This window comes from Sitophilus oryzae, unplaced genomic scaffold (assembly GCF_002938485.1).
Source record: "Sitophilus oryzae breed Bouriz unplaced genomic scaffold, Soryzae_2.0 scaffold_1512_pilon_pilon, whole genome shotgun sequence".
Classification (NCBI taxonomy): Eukaryota; Metazoa; Arthropoda; class Insecta; order Coleoptera; family Curculionidae; genus Sitophilus; species Sitophilus oryzae.
The window spans coordinates 1,464,573-1,483,603 of record NW_022146184.1 but is presented as its reverse complement, the minus strand read 5'-3'; the positions used below and the strand labels follow the sequence as shown (position 1 = coordinate 1,483,603).

Sequence of the window (19,031 nt, the reverse complement as noted above, 5' to 3'; positions counted from 1 at the left end):
ATCACTATTCATCTATAAAAGATTTTTAAACCACCCCCTCACCAAAAAAAAAAAAGACATATTTTGGAAACGACCCAAGCTCACCTGATGATGGGGTAGGGCCCCGAAACTGGTAGTGAGAGCAGGTTGATCCACATTATGTCGAACACAGCGTGGAATTAATTTCTATATTAGCAGTTCAAGGCAAGAAACTCTTATATAATAATAATAGCTCCCGTATATAGCGTTTGACGCCTTGGGAGTAGCAAGGTACAGCTTGCCATACTAGAGCCGTTCGGTATACAAGGAAGGTAATGTGGCTAGCACTACGCTTCAACCGCCTATTATTACCTCAGGATTGTAAATCCCAAGTACTCATTTAAGGCTGAGTCGACCGAGGTACCCAAACTATTTTTATTTTAATAAAAATAGTCGGCTGATGAAATGCCGGGTGTGGGATTCGAACCCACTACCTTGAGATTGGTAGACGGGAGCCTGTACCTCTACGCCACCGGGCACCTAGAAACTCTTATATAATTTTATTAATTAAGATATGTATATAACTTTTTTTACAATTTGTTATATTGCAATGCAACAATATTATTTAGTAAGCTTTATCTTTGTGGCAGTTGTTGCTTGCGTCCTTCTTTATCTGCAACAGTTTGAAGATTTTTAGGACTGTCCATGGGCAGGTGGTGTCGAAGGCATTGTTGGTTTCTGTTGTTAGTTTCTGTGAAAGTTTTTTTTGTTTTCTTGACTGTTTTGATGTCTGATTTTCTTCTAGTTTCGTAAGTGTGTATTTGTTTGTTAGTTTTTAAAGAAATATTTGTTTTTATTAATTTATTTTTGATTTTGTGTAGAGGTAATATATTATATTTTATTCATTGTCTTTCGTTTAGTTCTTTTGTTTTTTTGGTATACTTCTTCTGTTAGTGTTAATTTATCTAAATTAAATATTATTTTTAGTATTTTATTTTGTTATTTTTGTAGACTCTTTGATGGTTTGTGATTTCTTTGATGGCTCAAAAGAACCGAGAATTTCCGTTTCTGAGCCCAAATGACGAGGTATTTTAGATAATCAATATAATTCAAATTATTAAAACTGTTAAGAAAAATTTTCTTAGGATTTTACATATAGCATAGTATTCTTAAAATACTTTAACACATCTAAATACTCCACGGTTCTAATCACATAAATAATTATAGTGACACGAAGTCGAACATTATCGGTAATTCAAAGGTTAGAAACAGAATACTAATTAGTGGGTAACCGTTGATCGTTAAATATCTGAATATATAATATGAAGTAAAGCTTACTTGTAGAGCATATAACTCCGATGTAATTGATGAAGCAATTTGACCGCAATTTAAGATTTTTTTTATTCTTATCAACTTTATGGCCCTGTTCCCAGAAGAATCAGCGCGTTTCTTATTGGTTGAAATGTGTAGAAATGTCTTTCATGTTGTTTCTAATCATTTTAACCAATGAGTAACGTGCTGACTAGTCAGGGATTCACCCGGGAACAGACCTTATTTCGTCGATATCGATTATCAACGTCGCGACGATGTGAAAAAGCTAATTTATTTATATTGCAATCGATTTCAGCTCCATCACCGGCACCGATTTTGCCGGCGTGTGTGACAGCACTCTTTAAAGGGTTACGTTTTTTTTTCCTTTTGAGATACAGAACCATAATTTTATTAATTTGGTACTTTTAGATGTTGTTTAAGAATGTAGAATAAAAGATTATAGTTATTATTGTAGAATTAAAACCTCAGATTAGATTCTACCTTAAGAGGGTACTATTACTATTATTATTATTCACTATTGTATTATTTGACATTTATATCTCTGTCTATTGTATATACCGGGTGCGTCTCAAAAATGGCTCACCCCTATAACTTTTATATTTTTTCGGATGAAAAAATGAGATTTGGTACGTTAGTATATGATATAAATTAGGATTGATTGACGTATTCAATTGTTTTCGGCTAATTCGTATTTTTTCAGATAAAAAAACGAGATTTGGTATGTTAAGGTATGACATAAATTAGGATTGATTGGTGTATTCAATTGTTTTTGGTCACTTCTTGTTTCACCGGAAATGACTACAACTTTTGATTTTTAAATGGCACCCTCGGTATTATTTTACTTTATTCGATAGAAAATGACATTCTGAATAGAATGACATACATATGTCAGCTTTTGACAATCTCGCTTAATAAAAAATTGTATTTTAAAATTCAATGCAGAGTGTTAAAAACACTAATGCTTCATCAAGGAGACTTGGAAAAATAGATTTGATCGTCTAATGTTTTTAGTGTCTTGTCCTGGCCAGTTAGAAAATGCTGAAATCGTATTTTTAATCATATCTCAATTTTTTCAAATGAAACGAAGGTGGCTCATTAGCATATTTGGAAAAAGCATTTTTTTACGAATAATTTGATATCACACACTTGGTATTTCGAGTCAAATTTTCGTTACGAACCGCAAGTTATAATTTCAAATAAACCATATATGCGAAAATGTCAAAAGTTGACATATGATATGTCATTCTATTCAGAGTGACATTTTCTATCGAATAAAGTAAAAAATACCGGGGGTGTCATTTAACAATCAAAAGTTGTAGTAATTTCCGGTGAAACTGGAACTGACCGAAAACAATTGAATACGTCAATCAATCCTAATTTATGTCATATACTAACATACCAAATCTCGTTTTTTTAACTAAAAAAAAATAAAAAAAGTTATAGGGGGAGCCACTTTTGAGACGCACCCGGTATTTTGTAATTGGGTTATTTTGAATATACATTATTATTAATTATTATTATTGAACTTTTTAGCATCTAAACGACGTTTATTATTTCTTTATAGAGAGGCAATTGAAAGAAAACATTACACAAAGGGATTTATATATATATATATATATTTGATCGTTAGAAAACAAGATGAATGGTTACACCATGAATTAATACTGTTAACGCCATACATAGTCGTGGACAGGAAATGGAAACATTTAACTTCTGTTAATTAAAAATAATTTTAAATATTACAAAATACAAAAGTTATACTGCTACATGATAGTTATGCTTATTTATATTTTAAATAAATTATAATTTATTATAATAAATAGTAATGGCCTCACATTTTCCTTGCTGAAAATAGGTAACACGATCACTAGATTCAAATTATCTAAATTATTTTCCTTAAGTACAAAAATTAAATTACAAAACACACTTTCATCTGACTAGTTCGTAATAATTGATATAAATTATGTGTCATTACGGGTTTGTGCATATACAGGGTTGTTTGCCACATACGACACGGAGTAGCTAAACGATTAGATTTTTGCAAATTGTAAGTTTTAGGTTCGCCGAAGGACTATTAGAGCTACAATTTAAAAATATTTTTACAAGATACAGAATGTCCCAAATAAATAAAGAAATATTAAAATTGTATTTTTTTAAATGGAGCTCCCAGTATATTATTACATTTTTAGTTTCTACTATTAAAATGAAGGTAAATTGGATTAAGGTTTACCGCATTTTAATTTTACCGTTTTTGAAATATTTAGGTTTGTGTCAAAATACAGTAATAATTTTAATGCTTCATTTCTCGAGGGGTATTTAAGTTTTTAAAACTAAATATTATACAGAAGTATTTCTATTTACTAAATTTTCTGTTCCAATAATAAAAATTGTACTATCACATACATAGTGTCTAAAAATTTATTTTAAATAATTACTAGCTTTAAACGGCAATAACATGTTTAATTTAAATGGAAGACCCTGTATATTTTATGAGAATCAGGTGCATTTTTTTTATGTAATTTAGACCTTATTTATCAATATACCCATGGCATATTGATATTTTAGATTATTTTTAAATATGCAACAAATTTTTAAAGAGTGCAGATACTAAAATCGATATAGTTCGTTTATTTCATTAAAAAAACTGTTTAAATATGTATTTATAAGATTCCAGTATTCAAACTACATTAATTGACTGTTTGCGTTGATTAATAATACTCTTAAGTATGTAATAAATTAATACCGTATGATCGAATAAGCACGGCGTCAGCGATGGCTATGAAATGACGATCGATGACGTTTTCCATATCATTTTACATATGAAATGACAGCGATCTTCATTTCATAACCATCGCTGACGCCGTTTTTATTCGATCATACGGTATTTGGGCGGAAATAATGGTGGTATATTTAATTAATGGTGTACTCTTTTATAAAGATTTAAATAGTTTTCTTTTTGTATACAAATGGGCTAGTAATACTATCGTTTTTAGCACCTCTACGTTTTGTACATTTGCTGCTTTAAAACGATCTTCTACGAAAACTTGAAGGGATAGGTAAAAAATGGTATAATACAGTTTGATGGACAATTAAATTGTGCGTCTGATTCTACTAAAATATACAGGGTGTTCCATTTAAATTAAAGAAGTTATTGCCGTTAAAATCTAGAAATTATTTAAAATAGATTTTTAGACACTCTGTATGAGGTAGTATCATTTTTATTATTGTAACACAAATATTCAGTATTAAAAACTTTGATACATTTGGATAAATGAAGCCTTAACATTTCACAAAATTGAAAATATTTCACAAACTGTAAGATTTAAATGTGATAAACCTTAATCAAATTTACCTTTATTTTAATCGTAGAAACTAAAAATGTAATAATACACAGGGCGTTGCATTTGAAAAAATACAACTTTGATATTTTTTTTTTATTTGGGACACTCTGTATCTTATAAAAATATTTTTAAATTGTAGCTCTAATAGTCCTTCAACGAACCCAAAACTTACAATTTGTAAAATTCTAATCGTACTCCGTGTTTTTATGTGGTGAACAACCCCGTAGAAATTTGATATTTCAAAAAAAGTTTGAAAAATGTGACACCATTATTTTATGGCATTTTGCTCCGTATCGAAGCGGGTTTCTTAGCAGTCGCAGAAGTAGCTTTGGTAGCGCTGGAAGTAGTCGGTTTAAGGTAGCTCATCCCTCCAGGTCTTGGAGGTTTGTTTCCTGGGGTACTGCTGTTAGAAGATGAGCGCCTTAGACTAGCTCTGGGTGCCGAAGAGATACTGGATATCGATTTGTTACTCGGAGTGCGCTGGACTGTTCTCGGTGCGGCGTGCAAACTGTTTGTTGTCTTAATAGGCAACCTCTTCACAGTGTTGACAGATGTAGCGCTGTTCAAGGAACTTCTGGAGCTGGCTATGCTGTTTCGCGAGTTAGATTTTTGAATGGGGTTATTTTTGTTGGTTAGTACGTTGCTTTTAGGCTCGATTTTTCGTATACTTTCCGACCTTCGGGGTTGAGACGCGGCCTTTTTTACCGGCTCTCTCACCGAAGACGATCGTTTTAAACTCTTCGGGTCGACTGTCCTACTTGGAGTTAAGGCTGTTAGGTTTTTAGTGGACTTTTCAGGTTTAAAGTCTTTCGTTTCAACTCTGAACGGTTTAAACGATCGATGGGTTATGTCGGTCGGATCGGGAATGTCGCTTTCGTAGATTCCTCCGCCAGACGAAGTTCCTTGACTGGGCGATTCTGACATTAGGCTTTGGGATTCCTCGAAGCCCTCGTCCTTGTCGTGTTCGCGGCCTTTCCGAGGAATGTCGATTTTGCTTGATTCAACCTTAAAACAAAAATATCGTTTAGTTAATCATTAATATTGCATAAATAAAACTATTTTTAGTACACTTCTATACAGGGTGTGTTTCCTACAATGTTCTGGGTATCTCGGAAACTACTGGAGATAGAGAGTCGGTTAAATGGGGAAAGAATTGCAGTTTTGTGAGGTCATAAATATGCGCCTTTCAGATTTTTGAAAAAGTTCATGGCTTACTAGATATTTCGAAAAAAAAACAAATTTCGGCTATTTTAAAAATTGTTCCTAACTCCATTATAAGCTGCTTTAGACAAAAAGTTTTCAGATAAAAGTTGTAGATAATCACATCCTTAATGAGACTGTGCCCTCTGTTTTCTTCTAAAGCCTGTCATTTTTGACATATAACACAAACATATGTTTTTTTTTAAATGGAAACCATAGTTGGCCATGACTTCATAAAAAGCGTCATTTTTTAAGTTTTTCAGGGATATAAGCTAAAATATGTTTTCTTCGAAAAATTACTGAATTATAGCCAATTCTTATAATTTTTAAACAATTTCACTTAGCCATGGAAACAAGTTTAATCGTCTATCCTCTCGGAAATGTGAAGCTGTCACATCCAAACTTTGTAAATTAAAATAAGCAAAAATTGTAAATATGTATATTTCAAATGAAGAAAAGCGTGTAGGATTATTGGTTCAACTTTTCTTGACCATACATTTTCGTGGATACGTTAACCGGTGAATGTTACGTTTTTTAGGGAACGGTTTTCAAGACATGTTAGAAAAGTTACATTTAGTTATAGCCAATTCTGTGTTACATTTAGTTATAGCCAATCTTTCTTGATTAATTTCAATTGGATTGCATGATATTCTTATTCTATTAGGATTTATAAAACTTATAAAAAGTTAGAATTATAACGACTAATAACGGTTTTAGGGCTGTTAGGCCGTGGTCAAGAGTGGTTCCTTATAATTTACATTACACAAACTAAAACTTAAAAAATAATATCACTGCATACACTTTAAGTTATTTTAGAAAATGTTCAAAAAATCCGCCATTGTTTTGAGTTGCATCTTTTTAAAACTGAATTACTACCTATTCTCATAGAAGGACCGGTCGACTTAATTAAACTTCTCTCGTACCGCCACTTCGAGTGCTTTTCTTAATTCACAAGTTCTTTTGTAAACCTTACTGTTAACCATACCGCATAAAAAAATCTAAAATGGATAGGTCAGGTGATCGAAGAGGCTCATGCAATTGGTCCAACTCTTTCTATCCCTGAGTTTGCATAATTATGATATAAATAATTTTTAACATTTCTTTCATTATGAAGGGGGGGCGTAATAAAAGTCATGTTGGAACCACTCTATTGAAGCGGGAGTATCTACACGCTTTTCTTCATTTGAAAAATTCATATTTACAACTTTTGTTTATTTTAATTTTCAAAATTTGGATGTGACAACTTCACATTTCTGAGAGCAAAGACGATTAAACTTGTTTCCATGGCTAACTAAGTGAAATTGTTTAAAACGATAAGAATTGGCTATAACTCGAAGGAAACATATTATAGTTTATATCGCTGAAAAGCTTAAAAAATGGCGCTTTTTATGAAGTCATGGCCAACTATGGTTTCCATTTAACAAAAAACATATGTTTGTGTCATATGTCAAAAATGGCAGGCTTTAGAAGAAAACGGAGGGCACAGTCTCATAAAGGATGTAATTATCTACAACCAGATGGAAAAAGGATGTTGAATGTGGAGAAAAAAGGCGAAAGACAGAAACATGTGGAGAAAGATAACCAATCAAGCCATTTGCTTTTTAGGCCTTTTAGATCTATTATATTATATAAACACTTCTATAATCTTCTTTTTTCTTTCTATATTCTTCATGCATTTTTTATTAATATATGGTGAGTCTTAAATAAATACAAATATTTTTTGGGGTGGTATATTGCAACCCCAGGAACACCTCTATGAGTTTTTTCGCAAAAAAAGATGTCAAAAATCGTACATTTTCTTGTATGTTTTTTATTGTCAATGAATGAAATCAAAATTATATTACCATAGAAACGTGTTTTGATATTTAGGACTATTTTTAGGACTATCGAGCTGATGGATCTTATAATTATGGGGATATTATTATTATATTTATTTATCCATAAAATTGAAATTTTTCAACAAAAGTGAAGATCAAAACAAAAAGATACCTAATAATTTACATGGAAGTAATACGGATCTGGATGACAAGATATATATAAACTTATAAACGCAATTTAAGCGCATTTTAAGTTAAGAAGACAAAGTATTAGTACAAAGTTTAAAAAATAATGGTTCTATAGGACAATTATTATTACCTTAACGCTAGCAGGAGGTATGAAATCTTTAAGACCACTGGTACTAGAATTGCTAACTTCGTTCATTCTTAAAGCTAGCTGGATGTCACTGGCACTCACTCCCGTTTGATTTCTTGATCGTCTAGATGATCTGGTTGGTCTAGAATCAAACAATTAATCAGTTAGTATATTCAATTTTATAATCACAGTATTTGTATCTTACTCTGTATTATTGTGAGTTTTTAATTTATCTTGCCAGGCTTTCAGTCTGATTTCTTTGGGCTCTTCAATATCATCGGATATGGTGGATTTTAATGTGTCTGAAATAGGTGATTTTGCTTCGGGTGATGATTCTACGGTACGCTCAGTTGGTGATGGTGTCTCGCTAGGCTCTGTGCTTCGCTTATACCTATAATATAATGATTTTACAGAAACACGAATAAATTAAAATACGAAAATAACAAAGTAATAATTATTTTTTAGAAATTTTCCTATGTGAATATTATGTTGTTATAAATAAACATTTTTACGTTCTTTAGGTTTTTAATTTATAAAATTAAGGTTTTTTATAATATTATGTGTATAGAAATAAAAACAAATTAGTGAGTATTTCATTATCTTATTCATACATTTTATTTAGATTGCTTGAATACTGATTTTTCTTTTATTTTGTTTCCCTATCTTGATAAAACTTACTTCAATTAGCTTCTACTTTACCTTCTTCAGCTGATATAGATGCATGATGTAAAGAAACAAAAAATATTTAAGTAAGGATATCTGAAGCGGTTTATTGAAATATAGGGCTTATATCTCTAAATCTAAATATAAAATAAGAATCCTTCAAATAAATACAAACAGAAGTCGATGCGCTCATGACATGGCCATAGCTACACCTCCCGAAGTAAATGCTTCAATTCTAGTAATCAGTGAACCAAATACAACTGCTGTAAAAGAGAGACAAGACTGGGTATGTGACGATAATCTCGACGTAGCCTTAAAAGTTTTTGATAAGGACCTAACCATAAAGAACCAAGGCACTGGGGCAGGGTTCTCTTATGTTACAACCAAAGACGCCACTATATACAGTTGCTACTCATCAGGTAACAAGGAACTTGTACACTTAGAGACAATGTTAGAGGCTATTGAAGAATTAATAAACAGTCACAAGGGCAGAACCATAATAACTGGGGATTTCAACGCCAAGTCCCCGGGGGATGGATTATGGAGTTTATGGGGGATGAATTATAGAGATATACGCGGACATACAATAGTAGACTGGATGGCAGCTAACAATCTCGTAATTGCAAATGAGGGCATTACACCAACTTTCCAATGTAATAATTACACATCAATTCTGGACCTGACTATAGTCAGTGAAAATGTTAATATACAAAAGTGGACAGTTATGGATAGAGAGTCCCTCGGCGATCATAAGTATATAACGTTCGAATGTGTTAACAATGTACAAGCAAAAAGTATTAAAACTTATAACAGGGGCTGGCGTGTTGATAAACTAAATAAAGAAAAGCTAAAAGACGAATTAGGGAAAATTGACCAGAAGTCTGAAAGTACCAGCGTCAAATGTTTCAATGAACTACTAACCAGAATCTGCGATAGAACAATGCCAAAGAAGAAAAAGAGCAAAAGAGGGCAACCGGTATATTGGTGGAATGAGGAGATTGCGAATCTTAGAAGTCAGTGCTTAAGGAAGAGAAGATCATATACAAGACAAGCGCACAAAAGTCTACCATTATTAAGCGAACTCTGGGAAGAATATAAAAATCCAAAAAAAATGCCATTAAAAGATCAAAACAAAAAAGCTGGAAAAATCTATGCGAAGATCTTGACAGAGCTATTTTTGGGAATGGTTACAAAATAGCAATGAGATGGATAAATGGCTTTCAACCAAGACCAAATTTGGATATGGTATGGAAGAAGTAGTAGCTTATCTCTTCCCTATACACCCAAAAGTCTGTGATAACTTCTGTGATAACAACATATGTGATATAAATCAAATCGTAACCTGTGATAATAGTGATAATAATAAAACGATCTGTGATAGAATACTAGCTTTAATAAGGACGAACTATTGGCGGCTTGTAATAAACTTAAAAATGGCAAAACACCAAGTCCAAGCAATATACCCGCCTGAGATACTAAAAGAAGCAGTTTTATACCTACCAGAATATTCATTAAAAGTATATAATAGACTAGTAATGGCACAAATCTTCCCAGAGGAATGGAAACAATCAAAGCTGATCTTACTTCAAAAGGGCGAAAGTAGAATTCGAAGTCCAGCAGCCTACCGTCCGATTAGTCTTCTCGATACACAGGGTAAACTATATGAGCACTCGATACTAAATAAACTGAATGAAGAACTAGCCAGAACAGGAGGGCTCTCAAACTATCAGTTTGGTTTTAGAAAAGGCAGACAAACGGTTGGGGCAATTGCTGAATTGCTAAAAAAGGCTTTAAAAGCAGCGGACTACGGACCGAACAACCGAAAGCTATGTGCTGTGATAACTCTAGATGTAAGAAACGCATTTAATAGCGCATCCTGGCAAATTATTCTGGATAGATTAAAAAAGAGAGGCATCGAGACGAGATTAATGCGACTTATCGCATCATATCTATCAGACAGGAAGTTGATACTAGAAGCAGATAACCAGGTTAAAATTGTGGAGATTAATAGTGGGGTACCACAGGGCTCGGTACTGGGTCTCACCCTGTGGAATATTTTATACGACGACCTTCTTGAAACAAAAATGGCTGAGGGTACCAAACTAATTGATTTGCGGACGACCTGGCAATGGTGGTAGTTGCAAAAACTGAAGAGGCACTGATGAACACTGCCAACACTAGTTTGATTAGAGTCTTAAATTGGATGAAAAAAATAAACTTCAATTAGCCCCACACAAGACGGAGGCAATTTTGTTGACAACCAAATGGAAAATTTTAGAAATACCTTTTAACCTTGAAGATGTAGAAATTAAACTCAGCAAAACCATTAGATACTTAGGAGTATGGCTTGATACCAAAATGAAATTTGGCGAGCACATTGATAAAACGGTAAGCAAAGCAAGCAAAACATACATTAGCTGTACTGTCGCGTCTACTTCCAAATGCCGCTGGACCAAGAGCTTCTAAAGAATGGTTCTAGTGGGGGTCATTCACTCCCAACTTCTATATGCTGCACCTATATGGTACAAGGCAATGGACAATAATAAATATAGACAGAAAATAAACAGTATACAGCGTACAACGGCTATAAGAGTCAGCAGTGCCTACAGAACCATTTCTGCAGAGGCTGATCGCGTAATAACGGGTATACCTCCAATGCATCTCTTGGTTCAAGAACGAGTTGAAACCTACCAAGGAACTTTGAAAACTAAAGCTCGAAGTAAACTATGGATAAAATGGCAAGAAGAATGGGTCAACGGCAAGTATGGAAGGTGGACGTATAGTTTAATTCCTAATATTAGAGAATGGATAGAGAGGCCATATGGTGAAGTAGATTATTTTACCACCCAGGCCTTGTTGGCCCATGGGTGTTTCATAAGTTATCTATTTAATCGAACGAAATCACCAACAAACCATTGTGTATACTGTAACGAGTTAGATGATGCTCAACATACCTTGTTCGAATGTCCAAGATGGTCGGTGTTAAGACATCAGTACTATGTAGCATTCCTTTTACAGCAGAAACTATGATGAATAGCCTGAAAGAAGATGGCCTATAGAGATGGCCTTCAGATTGAGAATGTAGAAAAATGTTGTTTTAAATTTTATTGTGTTACGCTGTTTTGAAACAACTGACAAACGAGTACGTCTCAATATTGTTTCCAACTGACAAAGGAGTACAACAGGGAGACGCGATATCCCCAAAGCTCTTTACAGCAAGATTAGAAGAAATCTTCCGTCGACTGAACTGGACCAAAAAAGCATTAACCATCTAAAATTCGCTGATGGCATAGCCTTAATTGCCAATAGTCATGAAGAACTTCAAGCACAAATTAATAAATTAAATATAGCCAGCAATGGAGTGGGTTTCAGAACGAATTTAGCAAAAACTAAAGTAATGTACAACGAACTAGTGGAAAGAAAAGTCCCCGGGGGATGGATTATAGAGTTTATGGGGGATGAATTATAGAGATATATGCGGACATACAATAGTAGACTGGATGGCAGCTAACAATCTCGTAATTGCAAATGAGGGCATTACACCAACTTTCCAATGTAATAATTACACATCAATTCTGGACCTGACTATAGTCAGTGAAAATGTTAATATACAAAAGTGGACAGTTATGGATAGAGAGTCCCTCGGCGATCATAAGTATATAACGTTCGAATGTGTTAACAATGTACAAGCAAAAAGTATTAAAACTTATAACAGGGGCTGGCGTGTTGATAAACTAAATAAAGAAAAGCTAAAAGACGAATTAGGGAAAATTGACCAGAAGTCTGAAAGTACCAGCGTCAAATGTTTCAATGAACTACTAACCAGAATCTGCGATAGAACAATGCCAAAGAAGAAAAAGAGCAAAAGAGGGCAACCGGTATATTGGTGGAATGAGGAGATTGCGAATCTTAGAAGTCAGTGCTTAAGGAAGAGAAGATCATATACAAGACAAGCGCACAAAAGTCTACCATTATTAAGCGAACTCTGGGAAGAATATAAAAATCCAAAAAAAATGCCATTAAAAGATCAAAACAAAAAAGCTGGAAAAATCTATGCGAAGATCTTGACAGAGCTATTTTTGGGAATGGTTACAAAATAGCAATGAGATGGATAAATGGCTTTCAACCAAGACCAAATTTGGATATGGTATGGAAGAAGTAGTAGCTTATCTCTTCCCTATACACCCAAAAGTCTGTGATAACTTCTGTGATAACAACATATGTGATATAAATCAAATCGTAACCTGTGATAATAGTGATAATAATAAAACGATCTGTGATAGAATACTAAGCTTTAATAAGGACGAACTATTGGCGGCTTGTAATAAACTTAAAAATGGCAAAACACCAAGTCCAAGCAATATACCCGCCTGAGATACTAAAAGAAGCAGTTTTATACCTACCAGAATATTCATTAAAAGTATATAATAGACTAGTAATGGCACAAATCTTCCCAGAGGAATGGAAACAATCAAAGCTGATCTTACTTCAAAAGGGCGAAAGTAGAATTCGAAGTCCAGCAGCCTACCGTCCGATTAGTCTTCTCGATACACAGGGTAAACTATATGAGCACTCGATACTAAATAAACTGAATGAAGAACTAGCCAGAACAGGAGGGCTCTCAAACTATCAGTTTGGTTTTAGAAAAGGCAGACAAACGGTTGGGGCAATTGCTGAATTGCTAAAAAAGGCTTTAAAAGCAGCGGACTACGGACCGAACAACCGAAAGCTATGTGCTGTGATAACTCTAGATGTAAGAAACGCATTTAATAGCGCATCCTGGCAAATTATTCTGGATAGATTAAAAAAGAGAGGCATCGAGACGAGATTAATGCGACTTATCGCATCATATCTATCAGACAGGAAGTTGATACTAGAAGCAGATAACCAGGTTAAAATTGTGGAGATTAATAGTGGGGTACCACAGGGCTCGGTACTGGGTCTCACCCTGTGGAATATTTTATACGACGACCTTCTTGAAACAAAAATGGCTGAGGGTACCAAACTAATTGGATTTGCGGACGACCTGGCAATGGTGGTAGTTGCAAAAACTGAAGAGGCACTGATGAACACTGCCAACACTAGTTTGATTAGAGTCTTAAATTGGATGAAAAAAATAAACTTCAATTAGCCCCACACAAGACGGAGGCAATTTTGTTGACAACCAAATGGAAAATTTTAGAAATACCTTTTAACCTTGAAGACGTAGAAATTAAACTCAGCAAAACCATTAGATACTTAGGAGTATGGCTTGATACCAAAATGAAATTTGGCGAGCACATTGATAAAACGGTAAGCAAAGCAAGCAAAACATACATTAGCTGTACTGTCGCGTCTACTTCCAAATGCCGCTGGACCAAGAGCTTCTAAGAGAAGGGTTCTAGAGGGGGTCATTCACTCCCAACTTCTATATGCTGCACCTATATGGTACAAGGCAATGGAAAATAATAAATATAGGCAGAAAATAAACAGTATACAGCGTACAGCGGCTATAAGAGTCAGCAGTGCCTACAGAACCATTTCTGCAGAGGCTGTTAATAACGGTAATACCCCCAATGCGTCTCTTGGTTCAAGAACGAGTTGAAACCTACCAAGGAACTTTGAAAACTAAAGCTCGAAGTAACCTATGGATAAAATGACAAGAAGAATGGGTCAACGGCAAGTATGGAAGGTGGACGTATAGTTTAATTCCTAATATTAGAGAATGGATAGAGAGACCATATAGTGAAGTAGATTATTATACCACCCAGGTCCTGTCGGGCCATGGGTGTTTCAAAAGTTATCTATTTAATAGAACAAAATCACCAACAAACCATTGTGTATACTATAACGAGTTAGATGATGCTCAACATACCTTGTTCGAATGTCCAAGATGGTCGGTGTTAAGACATCAGTACTATGTAGCATTCCTTTTACAGCAGAAACTATGATGAATAGCCTGAAAGGAGATGGCCTATAGAGATGGCCTTCAGATTGAGAATGTAGAAAAATGTTGTTTTAAATTTTATTGTGTTACGCTGTTTTGAAACAACTGACAAACGAGTACGTCTCAATATTGTTTCCAACTGACAAAGGAGTACAACAGGGAGACGCGATATCCCCAAAGCTCTTTACAGCAAGATTAGAAGAAATCTTCCGTCGACTGAACTGGACCAAAAAAGCATTAACCATCTAAAATTCGCTGATGACATAGCCTTAATTGCCAATAGTCATGAAGAACTTCAAGCACAAATTAATAAATTAAATATAGCCAGCAATGGAGTGGGTTTCAAAACGAATTTAGCAAAAACTAAAGTAATGTACAACGAACTAGTGGAAAGAAAAGACATTCTTATCAATAACACAACACTGGAAATAGTAGAATAATATATTTAGTTCGCCTTTAAAATGATCCAATAAAAACAGACAAAATGTTTTGAGTCAACCGATACTGATCCCGGATTAGTTACTATTATTTTATTCATTTTCATATTAATTTTTTTGATACTCACTTGATTTTGATACGCTGCGAAGCGTGATCGCTGGAAAAAAATCAAGTTTCGAGTCGGACTACAATAGTCGCGCTTCGCGCTTCTGTATCGGCTGGAATCGCTGGGATCAGTGCCGATAACGTGGATAGGTGAGATAGATTCATTTTTTTATCTGGGATAAGTTAACTGATCCGAGCGTCAGGGATTAGATTCTGATATCAGTTCTACCCAAGTAGCATTTTCACGACTTGCGACCACATGTTTACTAATCACAACGTTGGATTAGTTACAAAAAATAGTTAGCTCCCTACCTTGGGTATTAAAATAAATTTAAACGTTTTTATAACGTTGTGCCGACGTTGGACTAGTACTACAGCAAAGTAGGAAGCTTCTGCGACGTCGAATAAACGTTGTCTTGCAACCTTTTTTGCTTAAGTGATCTTTAGGTGATTCGGACAACGTAGTTACAACGTTGGACAATATAGAGTTTTCCGACGTCAGTTTCAGGACCTATTCCAACGTTATGCAAACGTCGTCTGTTTTACTAATTACAACGTTGTTTAGATTTCCTTATTCTTACGTTGGTAGGACGTCGAGTCACTACCTTTTTGCAACTGTATTGAACCATAACCTTAAATTTTAAATTTTCACTTCATTGTTCTGTTCAGTCAGACAGTTCAGTGCTGTTTTTGTTTTTATAAAAAAGAACTTAATTAAAATGGGACATAAGAAAGGTACATATAAAACTAAATTTAAATATACATCGACATATATTACCGATAGTTTATCCACTCCCTCGTTCATTTATATTATAGAGGGCGGCACAAGCTAGACTCTAGGATGACTAAATTAGGCAATCTTGCGACTAGTATACTACCTGTTAAGGCCGAACTGCGACTTTATTAGTCCAGTATGCGACTACTCGAACTTCTCCATCTTAATCTCCAAAACAACAAAGTGAAAGCCGCCATGTTGTTAAATAAGAAAATGTTTCGTTCCTAAAATAGCAATTCCTGCTTTTTTGAATACATTAACTTGAAATATTTGACCCTAAAAACACGCGAAACAATTTTTTTCGACTGCGAATAAATTATTCTCATTTTACTAAAAAAATCAAGAAAATTTTTAAAACTTCTTTAATTTTAAGGCCCATTAGTATTTTTCAAAGTGAGAAACAATACATTTATCAATAAAGTTGTTTGCGTTTAACTTTTTTGCCTTGGGTAACGAGTTACAGAGTCGGTTAAAGTGTTTCAATAATTATGATCTTCAAACATCCTCCACACTTAAATACTTTTGTTTTGTTTTCCTTCACTGCCATTTGACATATGTCTCTAACTAAATCATAAAAGTAATATTTTTACTATAATTATCCCAATTTAGGATAAAACGCGACTTAGACGCCATATTAGTTTTGTATTTCTGTGAATTAGGATTTTAAACAACGTTGCAATAAATTTTAAACAACGTTCGACCCAAAAATTATTCTCCAAACTAGTGCAGACTAGGGTTGGTACGAGGTTGTGCCGACGTTGCGCCCCGACGTTTGGTCGCGTGACACAACGTTGTCCCGACGTCCAAATGCTGCTTGGGTAGTATTCGTTCGCCATCACTATTAATAAAAGCTAAACGAGGTTATATCACACCATAAAATAATTAACTAGAAAGAAGTGTCAACTCTGTGTTAAATCGTGGAAACACGATACGCCACCGAAAGCCTTCGTTGTCGTCTGGAGAACTAATTTTCCAATTGACAGGTTGACATGATAAGGACATGATGGCTTAATTTTCATTTCCGTTTCCGGTTATTCAATGGCGGGTCCTCTTTCAGTTCAAATGTATTTTGTATTTTTTCTTTTCATAAATAAAACCAAAAATAATTTATTCACATATATTTATTTGAAATATGGAACAACGTGACTAAATAAATATAAAAATATAGAGGATTGTATTGTTTCAATACCAATTAGTTAATTATATGTACTTTTAACGTAAATTAGTTAAGGTATAAGCATGACTTACAGTAATTTGTAAATAAACACACGTATTCGCAGACTTCAAGGACAGAAAACGGACACAGGGACATGAAAACGAGAGCCTTATACAAAAACCTGAAAACAGAAAAACAATTTTTTTATACTAAAATTAACAATGTAAAAATATCAATAGGTATAAAATATAAATATACTGTTTAAAAAAGCGTCCATTATTCCCAAAGTGACCTGGCTTATCAAAAGAAGCAAAAAGAGACTTTTAGTCGGATAACATAATCAGATTATCAGTCCGATTTATTGCATTATTGACAATAAATCGCACGTACTGGAGATAACTAATGTTGGCTATAGTTAAAAAATGATCTTACCTTGCTGTAAATTGATTCCATTTTCAAAAAAATCGCCGATCAAAGAGATTATAACACCATTTTCTTGCATCTAAAAATGTAAAAACAGTGTTTATTTACTACCTATTTTTCATATACATGGGACATACCTACTACTGCAGAAACGTCATTTTCTCCAGGATTGTTCATGTAATATATATTTTATATACTTTATTACCATTATATTTATAAATGTCAGCCGAAATATTAAATTGAACTTCCAAAACGAAACTAAACGGAATGAATTAAAATGGCGTCGAATATTTTCGAATTTGTTCTAGAACAAATCTGAAGTTGTCTCTGAAACTGAAATCTGTCAATTCTAAACTGTGAAGTTAGACAATAGTTAGACAAAAACAATGCTGTCCTTGTCTAGGCGGCCATACTTGTCGTGAGGAGAATGACAGGAATGACACTAATGACTGTTTCCAATTTTCCTATTTCACTGTCACCCCCCTGTATCACACTAGTCGCGTTCTGTGTGGCCATAAACTCAGTTAAGCCGCAAGATTACTATGTAGGTACCTACTCTCATTATATATCATCTTATTTTTACTTCTATTACCTTCTGGTTCGTCTTGCTGCCGAGAACCTGTCGAACTGGCCTTCACCAAACGTATTCTCCATTTCACTTAACATCCTTTTGCATGGACTGGGTGGTACTGGTTCTCTCTTCTCCGTCGGCGTAGGAATGTAGACTTTTCTTGTAGCCGGCGGAGTTTCGATATTATCCTGATCGATTTCAACTTTGTTGCTACTGACAGACGATGAATCGATGCTTTGCTGCGATTCCCTTATTTTTGATGGCACATTAGCTGCAATTCATAAGGAATATGTAAGTAATATTGATTTCGAAATATTAATATCTGCTCCAAACGTAAAAAATCTTGTAAGGCTGATGAGATATAGTTTCTAATTACTGTTTGGTGGGTACACATTATACGATGGTGGCGCCTCTCACATGTCGCGGAAGATACAAGGACAATGACAGTTTGAATTGAAATGAAATTTTGTGAGCAGATGTAGGTTAATTGAAAGCATTTTTTAATATAGAGAGTTCGGCAGGGTGTCCCCAAAAAAGTTACACAACAAAGATTTGTTTTTTTTGTTATTGAACACCCTATATATTAAGTGATTTTCTGATTTTAAGAAGAGAATAAAGGTGACTTTCATTAAAGAAGTATACAACCAAAATGAAAGTTTATTGAAATATTTAACATTTTCTCAAAATAAAGAACATATTTTAAATTTCAGTAAAAGCGACCTAAATGGGAATTTACCCGGTATAGTCTGTATGTAGCTAAATTAACTATTGTACTTTAAATCAAATTAATACTTGATCCAAAAAGTAATACAGGGTGAGACAAAATTAATATTGTACATTGATCACGTTTAAAAGCATGTTACTCTTTTATTTTAAATGGAACACCCAGTATATATGTTGTACTTATAATTTGTAAATCTAATTAAAACTTGAGCCAAAATGTTATACACGGTGAGACAAAATTAATATTGAACGTTGGTGGTTGATGGCTTTAAAAAATAATAATGATT

General features: G+C 34.0%; 1 protein-coding gene across 1 annotated transcript in view; it reads right to left on the bottom strand.

The window, feature by feature from the left end:
• Positions 1–4,752: 4,752 nt before the first annotated feature.
• The window catches only part of LOC115878459 (inverted formin-2), a 153,970-nt gene continuing 139,691 nt past the window's right edge, over positions 4,753–19,031 (bottom strand). Inside the window, exons 22-25 of the mRNA XM_030894976.1 lie at positions 18,043–18,292; positions 8,170–8,355; positions 7,968–8,106; positions 4,753–5,636 (exon numbers count right to left, since the gene is read on the bottom strand). Of these exons, the coding sequence (XP_030750836.1) occupies positions 4,905–5,636; positions 7,968–8,106; positions 8,170–8,355; positions 18,043–18,292 (1,307 nt within the window). The 3' untranslated portion in view covers positions 4,753–4,904. The remainder of the gene's footprint in view (positions 5,637–7,967; positions 8,107–8,169; positions 8,356–18,042; positions 18,293–19,031) is intronic.